Source organism: Nelusetta ayraudi, unplaced genomic scaffold (genome assembly GCF_046127955.1).
Source record: "Nelusetta ayraudi isolate G7.1 ecotype Tasmania unplaced genomic scaffold, CSIRO-AGI_Nayr_v1 ptg000004l, whole genome shotgun sequence".
Taxonomy (NCBI): domain Eukaryota; kingdom Metazoa; phylum Chordata; class Actinopteri; order Tetraodontiformes; family Monacanthidae; genus Nelusetta; species Nelusetta ayraudi.
The window spans coordinates 17,328,960-17,342,163 of NW_027466054.1; the positions used below are offsets into that span (position 1 = coordinate 17,328,960).

Sequence of the window (13,204 nt, forward strand, 5' to 3'; positions counted from 1 at the left end):
AGGTGGGTGCACATGCTAAGGTTTTTTTTTTTCCTGTCTACTTTTTACTTTGATGACGGCTCCTCATTCTGTCAAATCAACCCAAGTATCGCTGCACTCGAGTGGGAGCGACAGTCACCACTGCATCGACTACTGTGCTGATGGGTGTGTGTGTGTGCCATATTGTCTGGTGTGTTACAACTGCCTTCCCTATCTTCATTATCACAATCTGTCGCACCGTCACTGTCAAAGAGTTCTGCGAGTCCTGCTGGAAGGTGAGCAGCAAAATGTGCAAAGAAACTCACGTGAGGTTTTTTTTTTTTTAGTTTGAGTCATAACAGTTTCCTGTGAAGCAAAAAAACAAAACAAAACAAACAAACAAACATTTTCCACCTTTTTGTCTGAGGAAAAGCACAGCAACTCTCAGTCTCACGGAAGAAAACAAGAACCTCCTTTTCATCCTCATCAGTCACACACACGCGCACACACACACACTGCTGCCTTCCTGCCTGCCTTCTAGGCCAAGTGCGTTTACAGGCAGCAGCTTAGTAAAGTGTTTCCAAACAAACATCTTCATTTCCTTTACTGGCACAAACCTCTTGCGTGCTCCTCTGAAACTGTTTTGTCCCGGAGCTGAGCTAAAATGAGATAAGCTAAGCTAAACTAAACCAAGATAAACTGATCCAAGAGCTGAAGGCTCCAGCTTTACATTTCTTGTGATTTTTTTATCTTTATTTCTCACTCCACGACACTAGAAGCAGGATATTTAGCATAGTATTATTGTTATCAATAGCATATTTATTATAAGACCAATTTACAATAAATAAATGAATAAATAAAAATCCATTTTATATGTTTTCCCAAAGACAGAAAATGTACAAGTGGCCTTTGTGACATCACAAAGGGCTGATGATCAAAATCGTGTTTTCACACACACACACACACACACACACACACACACACACACACACACACACCTGCCTGCCTGCCTGCCTGCCTGCCTGCCTGCCTCTGAGCCCAAGTGAGTTTACAGGCAGCCGCTTACTAAAGTGTTTCCAATGGAGACCACATTAAGGTCCTGTAAATGCAGCGACGGGTGACGGCTCTCGTTCAGCCGAGCGGATGACATTGATTGGCAGGCTGGAGGGCGGCTCGGCGATCGCAGGTCAGAGAGAAAATAAATCAATCTGTTTGTTTTTTTTGTCGAATCCTCAGCTGAGCGTGAAGATGTTTTTCAAGCTGCATTTCAAGAGAGCGGAGACGAAAGAGAGTCCTAAAATGATTTGACTGCCAGCGAAGCACCAGCAGCAGGTGTGAGCAGGTCTTTCTCACTGTCACACACACAGGTCCTTTTGGTGTCTTGTGAGGGCTGCATGCAGATCAAATGTGTGAGTGCAGTTGGCCTGTGACATCATTGGCATTGCCCCGTGTTTTCATTAACGTCACTCATGACATGATTTTTTTACAGCAAAAATTCAGAAAAATCAAAAACGTATCAAAAAAAAAGAGCAGAGAACAAACACCCAGTCCAGCACGAAAGCCCTCCCATACAGTCCTAAGGTACAACGACGTGCAGATCCACTGGTGAATACTCTTCTGACATATGATAAATAATTCATTTGATTCATCTGTTTTCACTGAGATTGTTCTCATGGCCGCGTCAGGCAGTCGAGGGGGCATTCAGCCGGCAGGCTCATATCCTGAGTGACAGCCAAACTTCACAATCTTGATCCTGGAGGGCAGGTTGGGAGGGAGGTGGGGAGGGGGGGGGGGGCGTAAAGACCCCGACCAAGGTTCTCTGACAGGCTTTTTATGGCCCATTCGCTCAAATGTCTTCTGCAGATGTCTTCATCTCAAAGTGCAGAGAGACGGTGAACACAGTGAACTTGTGTGACGATACAAGATTTTCACTTTGCTTTTGAGAAAACAAAAATATCCATCAATCTTCAATACCCACTTCCTCTTGCGCTCAGGTTCCAGGGGGTCTGCTGGAGCCTATCCCAGCTGTCATATAAGGCGAAGGCAGGGTGACACCCTGACAGTGTTTGCACGTAATCTATTACTAATTAATCCACCACTATAATTAAACTACTTTTTTAATAAGAGAGTAATGTAAGGGGATTACTGTGACAAAACTGGTAATTGTATCATAATTACTTTATCAAGCAACGATTCCATTACTTTTCTGAAATATTTTGCAAGCTAAAAATGTATTTTTATCCACAAAATGTGCAGTAAACAATATGTTCTCAACTTCGAAAATATCCACGTTGAACCTCATAAATTGTTGAAAGCCATGTTTACAAGTAAGCCAGCAGTGCTCTGCACAGTAGAGATCTTTTAACTACTGTGCTTCTAATTCTTTTAACAACATGGGCTGTGCAAAAGGCACCTGTGCTGTATGAGTTTGTTCTTTGAAATGTGCAGTTTGCGTTCAGAGAGCAAACATTCATTCATGTTAAGAGGACAGAGGCAATATTTGAAACAGCAAAATTTGCACTTTGATAAAGTTCATTCCAAAGCACTGAGCTTTTGGATAACTTGCGTTATCTTTTTTTCTAACTAAAGTAATTAGTATTTGGTAATCGATTACTTATGAAACAAAGTAGTTATTAATTATATTACTTTTAAAATGAGTAATTAGTAATTTGTTTACTTTTATGGAGTAATCCCAAAAATGTTGCACCCTGGATAAGTTGCCAGTTCATCACAGGGCCACAAACAAATGCAAACAACCATTCACACTCATATATACTGTACACAAACACATACACACCTATGGACAATTTAGAATTCCCAATTCACCTCACATGCATGTTTTGGACTGTGGGAGGACGCCGAAGAACCCGCAGAGAACACACGCAGACACAGGTAGAACATAGATTGTCCCCAGGACGGGGATTAGAACCAGCAACCTTCTTGCTGTCACAGGCGACATACTAACCACTGCACCACCGTGTCGCTCTGAATGAATAAGTGCCTTTCTCAACACTCAAGGACATTTTACAATGCCTAAACAAATGCAGTTAAAGCAACAGATAAAAGCTACACACAGTAAACAAAAAAAATCTATTCATGAACAAAATCGATAAATAAAATGGAACAACGCAGTCAGGGAGAGCAGCCTTTCTCAAAGGAGTTCAATGGCTGTCGACTGGTTCCACCCTAAAAAGCGTCTCACTCCCGGCCATTCTTCTCCTCGGTGTTTGAAACTGCGGAGGGACCAACGGTGGAGGGCCAGGTGTGGTAGGCGCCGTGTCTCTGATGGAAACTGTGTGGCTGGACGAAGCTGCGCTGCCGTGTGAGTCGGTGTAAGTGTGCCAAAATTGTCCTGGGATTGACTCTAAAATGGCAGCAGGGCTTAAAATATTAACAATTTCCTTTGTTCATGTGGAAATAATCTGTACTTCCGGCATAAATTAACACATAAGCATCACATCTTTTGAAGGTGTTGTTTGCCCCCACCGCCCCCCCAAAAAGCCCAGCATTCAGAGTGAAAAACACCCCCTGGCTGTGGCTCAGCTGGTTGGAAATCTACCTGAAGGAGCAAATCTCATGTGTGACTTTCACAGAACAGAAACATCCAATGTGGCGGACATCGGGTGCAAAGTGAAAGGAAAAAATGCATCCGACTATTCAGTCGCTCAAACTCTGTGGAATGTTTTTTTTAATGCAACGGCTGCGACGACTCGGGGGACGAATCACCATGAATTATTTCATGCAGGCCAGCGATGTATGCAAATGCATGTAAAGGTGTATGTAAAGGCGATGCGAGAGTACAGAGCCTACGTCCAGTCTCCGGTTGTTCCAGGGTCTCCTCGCTGGGGAAATGAAGCGCACACGACAAGCTCAAAGATTCAGGAAGTGAATATATTGAGTCGATAAACAGCCTCAGATAGTGAGATATGACGCCACTGCTGGTATGTGAGTCAAAGTCATATATTGCATTGTGTATGTGTCTTCTATGATATTTTAGCTTGTCACATATCGTATCGTTACATATTGTATAAAGTATTGGATAGTATCGCATTGTATTGTTTCATCTGCTTTGCAACGTATATTATTGCATCAAATCACATATCGTATATTATAAAGTATCGTCATTATTTTTGTATCACATCATACCATATTACGCTGTCTTATCATATTGCATTAAATCACCCTGAGTCATATCCTATTGTGTCCAATCGTGCTGCATCCTCGGATCATAAGGCATCACGGTGTCGGGTCGTATCATCGCATCAGCTCACGGTCGTCCTGATCCGTCCTGCCAAGGTGTTTCATTTCAGGATGGATGTCGTCGGATGGACTCATTAGAGAAACGAAATTGAGGATGAATTCACTGTGGATTGTGGATGAGCGGGCGGCCGTTCCCGGCCAATCACAGGCAGGTGCCGCGTCAGATCGCACCAGTTTATTTCAAAAAAGCTCATGGATCCCACAGACAACACTGACACTTCCAAACCAATGTAAAGCAAACACATATTAAATTTTAGATATTGTCCACGAAAAGCCTTGATTCCCCCCCCCCCCCCTCCCGTTTTCTTTTTGGTGTGACATCATTTCTGTTGTCTCTGCTAGACAGAAAACTTGATTTTATGACCTTTTTTTGTTTTTTTACACACACAAAAGATGCTGACCACAACTGTAGATGCCTTCACTGTCACTGTTATTCCAATAAGAGTCGCTATGATACACCTTAAATAGGAACGCGGTCTGATTTCAGTCCACTTCAGAATAACGAATGATCTTTGATCGCTCCACCTTCCAAGTTTGTGCTAAAACGCACAGTTCTGGAAATCCCTCTTGCCGATGATGTCACAAAGGGCACTGACTCCTCTTGCGGTGGGTCGGTTTTTGCTGCTCCACTTGAAGTCGTACTCGAGCACAATGTTGGCCCTTTTTTTTTTTTTAACACATGGCTGAAAAGGAAAAAAAAAACAAAAAACTTTTTGCACAAGCAAACATTCATTTGATATGTCGGTCAAGATACAATGACTACGGTGACCCACCACCTGGTACCGCTGGGACGGGCAGTGCTCATCGAGCCATGTAAAATTTATATCACTTGCCGTCACATCATCTTGCTTCTCAGTCGGTGATGACATTTGGCAGAGGGGCATGTCAAAGGCAGAAAGTTCTGTTGCCATGGATACCTGAACTGGGCGGTGGGGTTGAAAACTGTGAGTGTAAATAGACACGAAAGATTTGCCCAAATGTGATTTGTCCCTCTAACTCAACACAGCAAGATCATATTGGACTCCTGCCAGATACTGCTTCTGTCATTTGCACCGTTAGTCAGCTCCCGAGAAAAGTATGAAGTCGAGTCCTTCACTTCTGTCGCTTCTTTCTTCCACTTTTCAGAAAGTGTTTGCTACAAAACAACTCACAGTTATGAAAATCTGAGCCCTTAGTGATGTCACAAAGGGCACACATATACAATAGACAGCAGCAGCGAGGTGATGTCACAACTGACTTAAGTTTTTTTCCCCTTCCAAACATGTGGAAGGTCAAAAAGGACAGCAAACTGAAACCCAGTAGTTTTTTTGCAGAAGGTTTCTGATTCTTGACCTGTCCAAAAAATTTTTGGACACACACACACATATCTGTATATGTATATGTGATATATATGTGTACATATATATGTGTGTATGTACATATATATGTATATACATATATGCAATTCATCCTGTGAGTCCTACAATGACTACAGCACAGGACCACGGTTTATTTCCCACTGGCTGCTGTTTTATGCTTTATGAGCTTTGGAGGCGGTGGAGGGGTGGAGAAGAGGAGGTAGTGGTGGTGGTCAGGGCAGTGATGGTGGCCAGTCCTGCAGGGGGCGTCGCCAGTGCGGCCACTGCAGAGCCGGCCTGCACAGCGGGGTTCCTGTTCGGCGGGTACAATGGGCAGGCTGTGGCCGTGCAGCGGTGAAGGTCGGCCGCTGTGTGACAGCCAGGAGAGTCCGGAGGCTGAGGGGAGATCTGGAGGAAGACCAGGAAGAGGAAGACTCAGGACGGGAAGGAGTCAGGACATGTGGCGAGAAATCGTACCTAAAAATAAACTATACAGTAAATACAGTAATTACAAGAAACATTCAAGTCAATCGATATACAACAAACAATTAAGAGCAGATGTTTAAAGGTTTAAATTTAGGACTCTTTCCATATTGACCGCCAGTCATTTTTTGTCTTTTGCAACCATTTTTGGCGGTCCCTGCTGGTCAGATGATAGAATGCAGGTTTTTGATGCTTTTGCTTTGACCTCTTTTTCGAATGCGGAATATCTGCCCATCTATTTCATGATCGGGAAGCCTGTGTGAGAGTCTGTATTTGTTTGTATGATTTCCTGTTTAATTTTGTCGTCCTGTTTCTGTATGTTCCCGCTCTTTTTTAATGTTGTCCCTGATTGGTTTCACCCTGTCCCCTTGCGTGTTTAATACATGAGCTCCAGGCCTGATTGTCTTTTTTGCTCTTGTCTACACATTTTCTTGTGAGGACTGTTTTCTTGACCTTGGAGTGCGCTGCCTATTTTGTTTGCCTGGTTTCTCTGCCTGCCTTTGTGTGTAGGTGTTCGCTTCTCCCTGCATTGAAAGGGCTTGTTTTTCCAGATCGACTGATTCACGTAACTCTGTAACTCTGAAGGGATTTCAAGTTTTGTCAACCTTCAGACACCTACACAGAAAGACGGCCACTCTCACACACTCTCAAGCACGCCTCTCTGCTCCTTTGCAACCTCATTCATTAGAAGGCATGAAGCACGGTGGAGGCTTCGAGGGTGACTCACGGCTTGCCCCTTGCCAGGCTGCCCTGTTGTAATCATTTCAGAATTAGCACTAATCTTTTGCCTCCGAGCTAAAGTTTATTCAGCAGTCGTCTCCAATTAGCTGCTCTCTCCTGCACACACGGGCGCACACACACGCACACAAACAACAACAGCAACACCTGGCTGTGAAGTGCTGGGCTCCTCCTTAATTAGAAGGGCTGTCAGATGCATTATGTGGGACTCACCCCAGATTCAAAAGGTTACCGAGGTTAAGGGTGTCTATTTGTGCGTGCACGTGTGTGTTTTTTGTGTGTACATGTGCGTGTGCCTCGGCACTGAGCAATGCTTTTCACAAACGTTCCTATCCCCTCGGTACAGTGGAGTGGCGACAAATTTAAACTCTACTTGGCAAAACAGTACAAGAACATGTATTAGTAGTAGTAGTAGCCTTGAGCACATCCACTGGAGAATTCCAATGCCATTGGGTAGCATGTGTGGTACTTTTGTCATTTGCCATGATCCATCCATCCGTCCGTCCATCTATTTCCTTTCTCACATTTATCCAGCACTCAGGGTGCACGCAGTGGCACTGGAGCTTATCTAATCTATCTCATGGGGAAGGTAGAAAATAACATGAACTCGTCCAAGTGTTATCACAGGGCCAAAGCAGAGATAGACAAACGTGTGTATGTCTTTGGACTGCAGGAGAAAGTCAAAGAACCTGGGGAGAACCTGAGCAGAACCAGGGCTGACCTGTGGGAGAACCTGGGGAGTCCCGAGGGAGAACGTGCGAAAATCCACACGGAAAGATCGCAGACTCAGGAATGGAACCCAAAACCTTTTGCTGCTGTGCAAGACCATGTTGAGGCTACCTGGCTGCTCCGGTGGTCTTGGTAAATAGGATCTCGGGGGGACAGCATGAGCCCATCCTGTGCTGTGGTCTTCTCCGTGCGTGGAGCGCTGTTGTCGCCATCGTCCACAACGCTGCCTTTGCACCTCAAGCTCCTGAAGCAGATCACCTGCAGAGTAAATACACACATCTGTTCAAGTCTCTTTTTTAATGTTCTCAAGGATGTCTTCTTTTGGTCACAGTTTAATGTTAAATTCAATGGAACAAGAATAAATTTTTTGCAGCTGTGTCCTGCTATGGTACAATTTGTAAATTCAATTTTTGCATTATTATTATTATTATTATTAGTATTATTATTATTATTATTATTATTATTATTATTATTACTTGTCCAGAGTGTCACCCTGCCTTTTCCCTATGACAGCTGGAAGAAGCTCCAGCAGAGCTGCAGAACTGCAACCCTGAGTTCAGGAAGAAGTGGGTATTGAAAATGGATGGATGGGTTATTATTGATGTTGTTTTTGGGTTTATACATTAAAACACTGCGTTCTTTATTGACTATATTATTACTATTATTGGTATTGTTACTGTTATTATTGATATCAATAGCAACAGTAAATGCAGTAAATAAAAAGTGAGAACACTGACACCACGTTCTGTCCTCTCTCTTTCTCTATGTGCCTTGAACACAAAAATCTGCTCTCTGTAGAACCTGGCTAAAAACAAAACAAAACAATAAAATCCTTGTGTTTTTGCAAACAAGTGATGTTTTGCATCACCTGTTCTGTAGTTCCTCCTAAAGTTTGTCCTTAAAAAAAAAAAAATAAATAAATAAAAATAGTCCCTCCAAAAACACACACTTTGAAAACCAACAGAGCCAAGCAGCTAGTTGTGTTGGACCTGGTTCTGGAGCTCCTCCACTTTCGCTGAGTGAAGGCAACACAACCAGGCTATAGCCAGGCTCGTACCCGTCTGAAGCTCTGCTTCAAGTTGTCCGAAAGGAAGCCGTAGAGGACCGGGTTGGCACAGGAATTGGCGTAGGACAGGATGACGGTGAAGAAGTAGACACCGGCGGTGGTGCTGGACTCTGGGATGATGACCACCAGGTTGACGATGTTGATGATGAAGAAGGGCAGCCAGCAGAGCACAAACACCACCACGATCACCACCACCATCCGGGTGACCTTACGCTCTGAGCGCCGACGCTTGGTGAATCCGGCCCGAGCCCTGGAGGACTTCACCTGCAGGGAAGGCAGCCAGCAAAAAGAGAACAACGACAAAAAAATAAACTCAACTTTTCTTCAAACTCCATTTTATGATTTTCAATCCGGGGTTGCTCGCCAGCAAACAGCATATTTAGCCCTTTGTTTGCAGTCTGTTGCGAAAACTGATTCTTGGTTGGACGTTCCACATGTTTGCAACAGAGACTGAGGCCATTAAGGCAGAAGACTGGTAGCACACTCTGTACCCACCTTTTTGACATCACAAGGGGCTCACATACAGAACTGTTGGTCACGTGACATTTTTTTCATGTAGGTCCTTTAAAATAAAACGCAATACAATGAGCAGGGAGGTGGAGTGGGGCAACACCTGACTTGGGGTGTGTATGTATATTCTTATATACTACTGTTATATAAGAATATACTGTACATAAGACTGTTCTAAGGGTAGGAAAACCAAATTACTTTTATTGGACTGTGATGATATACTTTTATTAATGTATTTATGGGCAGTAACATAAAAATCATAAATCAAACCAAATATTAAAAACTGGACGTTTAAAGGACAACCTTGATGACGATGAGCAGGTAGCAGAGGCAAATGACGAGCAGTGGTGCAAAGAGGCCCAGGGTGGCGGTGTAGAGGATGAAGGCGGTGGACCACACATCCTGTGGCTCGGGCCAAATCATGTTGCAGGAGTGAAATTTCTCCTGAAAAACAATTTTTAAAAAAAAGGAAAAAGTGAAGTGAAGTCAAACCCCAAGTCCCAGCTTCAGTCTGACTGTTTTTCTGCAGAAATGTTTAAATACACACATTATTGGAGTTTCTCTTTTTTGTACTTTCAAGGCAGAGCAATGCGTGCCGTACACAACATACATACCAAGACACTCGCTCACGTTCAACCTGCATGACTGACTTTACTTCACACGTAATAGCTGCCTCTAGCGACACCAGAGACCCGTCCTTCACTCTGCACTGTCGCTGTATCGACGGCACTTTTGCAATTACAAAATACAAAGGCATAAAGGTTTGTTTCCCAAATTGATTTTTCTGATTTGTTAGCTGCCTGTTCCCTGGCCGTCTGTGTGGAAAGGTCAGCGAGCTTATTTAGTTGAACAAACCTTAACATCCCTTCAATAAACAGCCAGGGAGTGTTGCTGCTGTATCTCTATTCTAGGGTTCAGCTTTTGTGGCCAATCACTGGCTGATTGACTTTCACTTGTTTGCAAATTGCAAATTTTGCAAAGTTTACAAAAATATTTTTTTTAAAGTAATGAAAGTAAACAATGTTCTATCAGCTATTCTTAAAGGTCCGATGTTCTGCCCATTCTCACATCTTTGTTCTTCTAAAGATCTCATGAGTCTATTTAACCCTCTGTTTGCAGCTTCTTGCTTGTGACCAATTAAAGTTTCAATTTCCTGTTAAAGCTGATGCCATGTTTTGACCTTCCACGTGTTTGGAAGGAGCCAATGTTGTAACAGACCTGTGAACAGGTGTTGTTACCCTTTATAACGTCACACAGAGGCGATTAAAAGGACTGGGCGATTAATATTATCAGACTTATGAGACTGGTGAACTGGTTTTAGCATTAATTAATTTTTACTCGGCGAATCTCGCCTGTGACATTTTTGACTGTGCGTCCGAAGCGCGGCAGTGAGTGGTTAGGCGCCCCCACCTGGACGTCGGAGAAGATGACCACGGGCAGGACCACCACGAAGGACACGGCCCACACGGCCGCGCTCACCACCTTGGCCACACGGGGGTGCCTCCACTTGGTGCTGCGGATCGGGTGGACCACGGCCAGGTAGCGGTCGATGGACATGACCGTCAGGCAGAAGATGGAGGTGAACTGGTTCATGGAGTCCGCCATCATGACCACGCGGCACAGGAAGGAGCCGAAGGGCCAGTAGGAGAGCACGTTCTGCGTGGTGAGGAAGGGCAGACCCACGATGTAGAGCTCGTCGGCCACGGCCAGGTTGAGGATGTAGATATTGGTGACGGTCTTCATCTTGGCGTAGCGCAGCATCACGTAGATGGTGAGCGTGTTGCCCGTCAGGCCCACCGTGAAGACCACCAGGTAGACGACCGCGGTCATCAGGGTGCTGCTGCCCATGAAGGGCACGCTCTGAGCGGACAGGTTGGAGGCGGCGTCCGGGAGTTGAGGGCTGGAGAGTAGATAGGACGAAAGGGTGGAGTTCACCTCCGACGGCAGGGAGGACCAGCGGCTCTGGTCCGGCGGCTCCATGCTGGTTCCGAGAGACACAGAGGGCAGGTGTTGAATTCTGAGTCTGTCACGCGTCCCGGGTTCGTACTTTCTGTTGTTTGGCAGGTAAACGCGGTCAAACAAGCCCCAACAACCTACGTCTAGTTTTTTTTTTCTTTAAATCATATTTAGTTTTTTGGATGATTGTTGCTGTTACCTTAGAGTATTGAGGGCGTGGATTAACGCACTGTAGCAATTTATTTAATTTCCTGTGAAGGATTAATGAAGTATCTATCTATCTGTCTATCTATCTATCTATCTATCTATCTATCTATCTATCTATCTATCTATCTATACCAAATCTGAAAGAATGACTTCATCCGGTGTTTAAAAAAAAAATAATCTAAAACAGAAAGCATGCGTCTGTTCCGGGGCGCATGGCGACAAATCAATCAATTCAGTTAATCAATCAATCAATCAAACAAACAACAAGGGCAAAAACTTCATCTGTCCGGTTATGCGCCTGTAAACGCGGCTACATCACTAGTGCGACTCATGCGCACAAATGCGAGACTCAAAATCAGTTGCGGACATTTTTAAAGTGGCGCACGCGAGGTACAGTCGCGCGCCCTGTCCAAACGTGCCGTGCGTCAAAATGCGTGCTCTTTTACGCGCCTCACATCTTTAAGACCCCCCAGCCTCCACCCCCAACCCCAACCCCTCAACATACGTTCCACACAACCGATCGTCTCACATCGACAGGAGGCTTACATTATACCTTGCCAAAATAGGTTGCCGTCTCCTCAAACAGACTCCCAGCCCAGGGGTTCGAGTTCAGCCCTCCGAACCGTCCCGGTAACCCTCCGGTATCGATGAGGCACCGATCCGTTCGTTCGCTGTCCGTGGTGCTGAAGAGGAGCGCGAGGAGCGCGAGGAACTCCTCGTCTCGTTCCCTCCGCCAACTTTCTCACCGCGCAGCCCCGCCGCTCGCGCTCATGCCATGACTGCTTAACACACACACACGCGCGCGCGCGCGCGAGGGGGGGAGGGATTTGAAGATCAGACGGCCTCCTCATCTCATTTGAGTGGCTTTTCTCTCGATACATTTTCATTCATAATGTTGGTGTACTCGTCAATCCTTTACTTGCTTTGTTTTGCTCTATGCTTCAGGCAGTGCACCTCTTCCAGGTTAGTCAGAACATGTACACACGCACCAGCATCAATTCTAGCTGGTGCTTTTTGGGTTTATTATGCTGTTTTTGGGCATCAGAAGACTATGTTTTTCCTCCACTAGTGCCTGGGATAAAGGAAAATGCAGATGGTTATATATGGTCATTTAAAATGCTCCTTGCGATTGATATATTTATATACACTCTCTTTATTGGCACAAAGACTCTTCACATCAGGTCTCAGCAGTGATTCAGTGACTTGAATACGGTTTATTATTAAGTCACTGCTCTAAAATTATTTTTGAGGGGCACCCGGCAAGGCAAAATTCCTGTTTTATCACCAAGCTCCAGGGACCGTCGGAGTATCTGGAATTGCCAGATGAGTCACTCTGAAATCTACTGAAAAATCAAACTGCAAGATATAATCACGGTTTTTCAGGGATGCTCCTCACACTGTGCGCAAGTTTCCAACTTGCTGTTGCTCTGCCACCAGCCATCCTATCATTAGTCCCAACCCATGACAGTCCATCGGCACGATTGTACACAAAACTTCTTTTTATGATTCTGTCATGATGTTTGGCTTCAAATCTGTTGAAGGTTTTTTCGCCCCGAGCCCCAATATACGAACTCGGAATGAGGCCTCAAGTGGAGCTGTGACATGATTGTACACATGAAGGCATTATACGTGGCCTATATATATTTTTTTTTATTCAATTCATAACTACAACCACGTGACACAACCTTTACAACCTTCGTGAAAGACTCCAGACACATTGCATTAGCGCCACAGTATCTCGCCTCGTGCGGTTGTTGCCGAGCAGATCTTTTAGGAGTCTTTGAAGAGAAACCCAGTGACAATGATGGGATGCAAATAGACTGGAAGGCTGATATATAGGCATGAAACAAATTGAATAGGATGGGGTAGAAGGATGAATAGGTAGAGGATCATGAATAGGAAATGTAAGCATGCGTGAAAGGATGTTTGTTTAGAGCTTACGGCCATCTTCCTCTGTCTT

General features: G+C 44.7%; 1 protein-coding gene across 1 annotated transcript; it reads right to left on the reverse strand.

The window, feature by feature from the left end:
- Positions 1–5,735: 5,735 nt before the first annotated feature.
- Positions 5,736–11,256, reverse strand: LOC142897977 (somatostatin-like receptor F_48D10.1). The gene is made up of 5 exons (XM_076040666.1): positions 10,492–11,256; positions 9,385–9,525; positions 8,563–8,835; positions 7,617–7,763; positions 5,736–5,963 (listed from the first exon to the last, which is right to left on the reverse strand). Exons 1-5 carry the CDS (start codon positions 11,059–11,061, stop codon positions 5,736–5,738), a joined length of 1,359 nt encoding a protein of 452 aa, XP_075896781.1. The 5' UTR covers positions 11,062–11,256.
- Between the last annotated feature and the right edge of the window lie 1,948 nt (positions 11,257–13,204).

Coding starts and splice junctions, on each gene's coding strand:
- LOC142897977 (XM_076040666.1), bottom strand. CDS start 11,061: ATGGAGCCGCCGGACCAGAGCCGCTGGTCCTCCCTGCCGTCGGAGGTG. Junction 8,836..9,384: donor ACCTGCTCATCGTCATCAAG/GTTGTCCTTTAA, acceptor CCTTCCCTGCAG/GTGAAGTCCTCCAGGGCTCG. Junction 5,964..7,616: donor AAGACCACCGGAGCAGCCAG/GTAGCCTCAACA, acceptor GTCTTCCTCCAG/ATCTCCCCTCAGCCTCCGGA.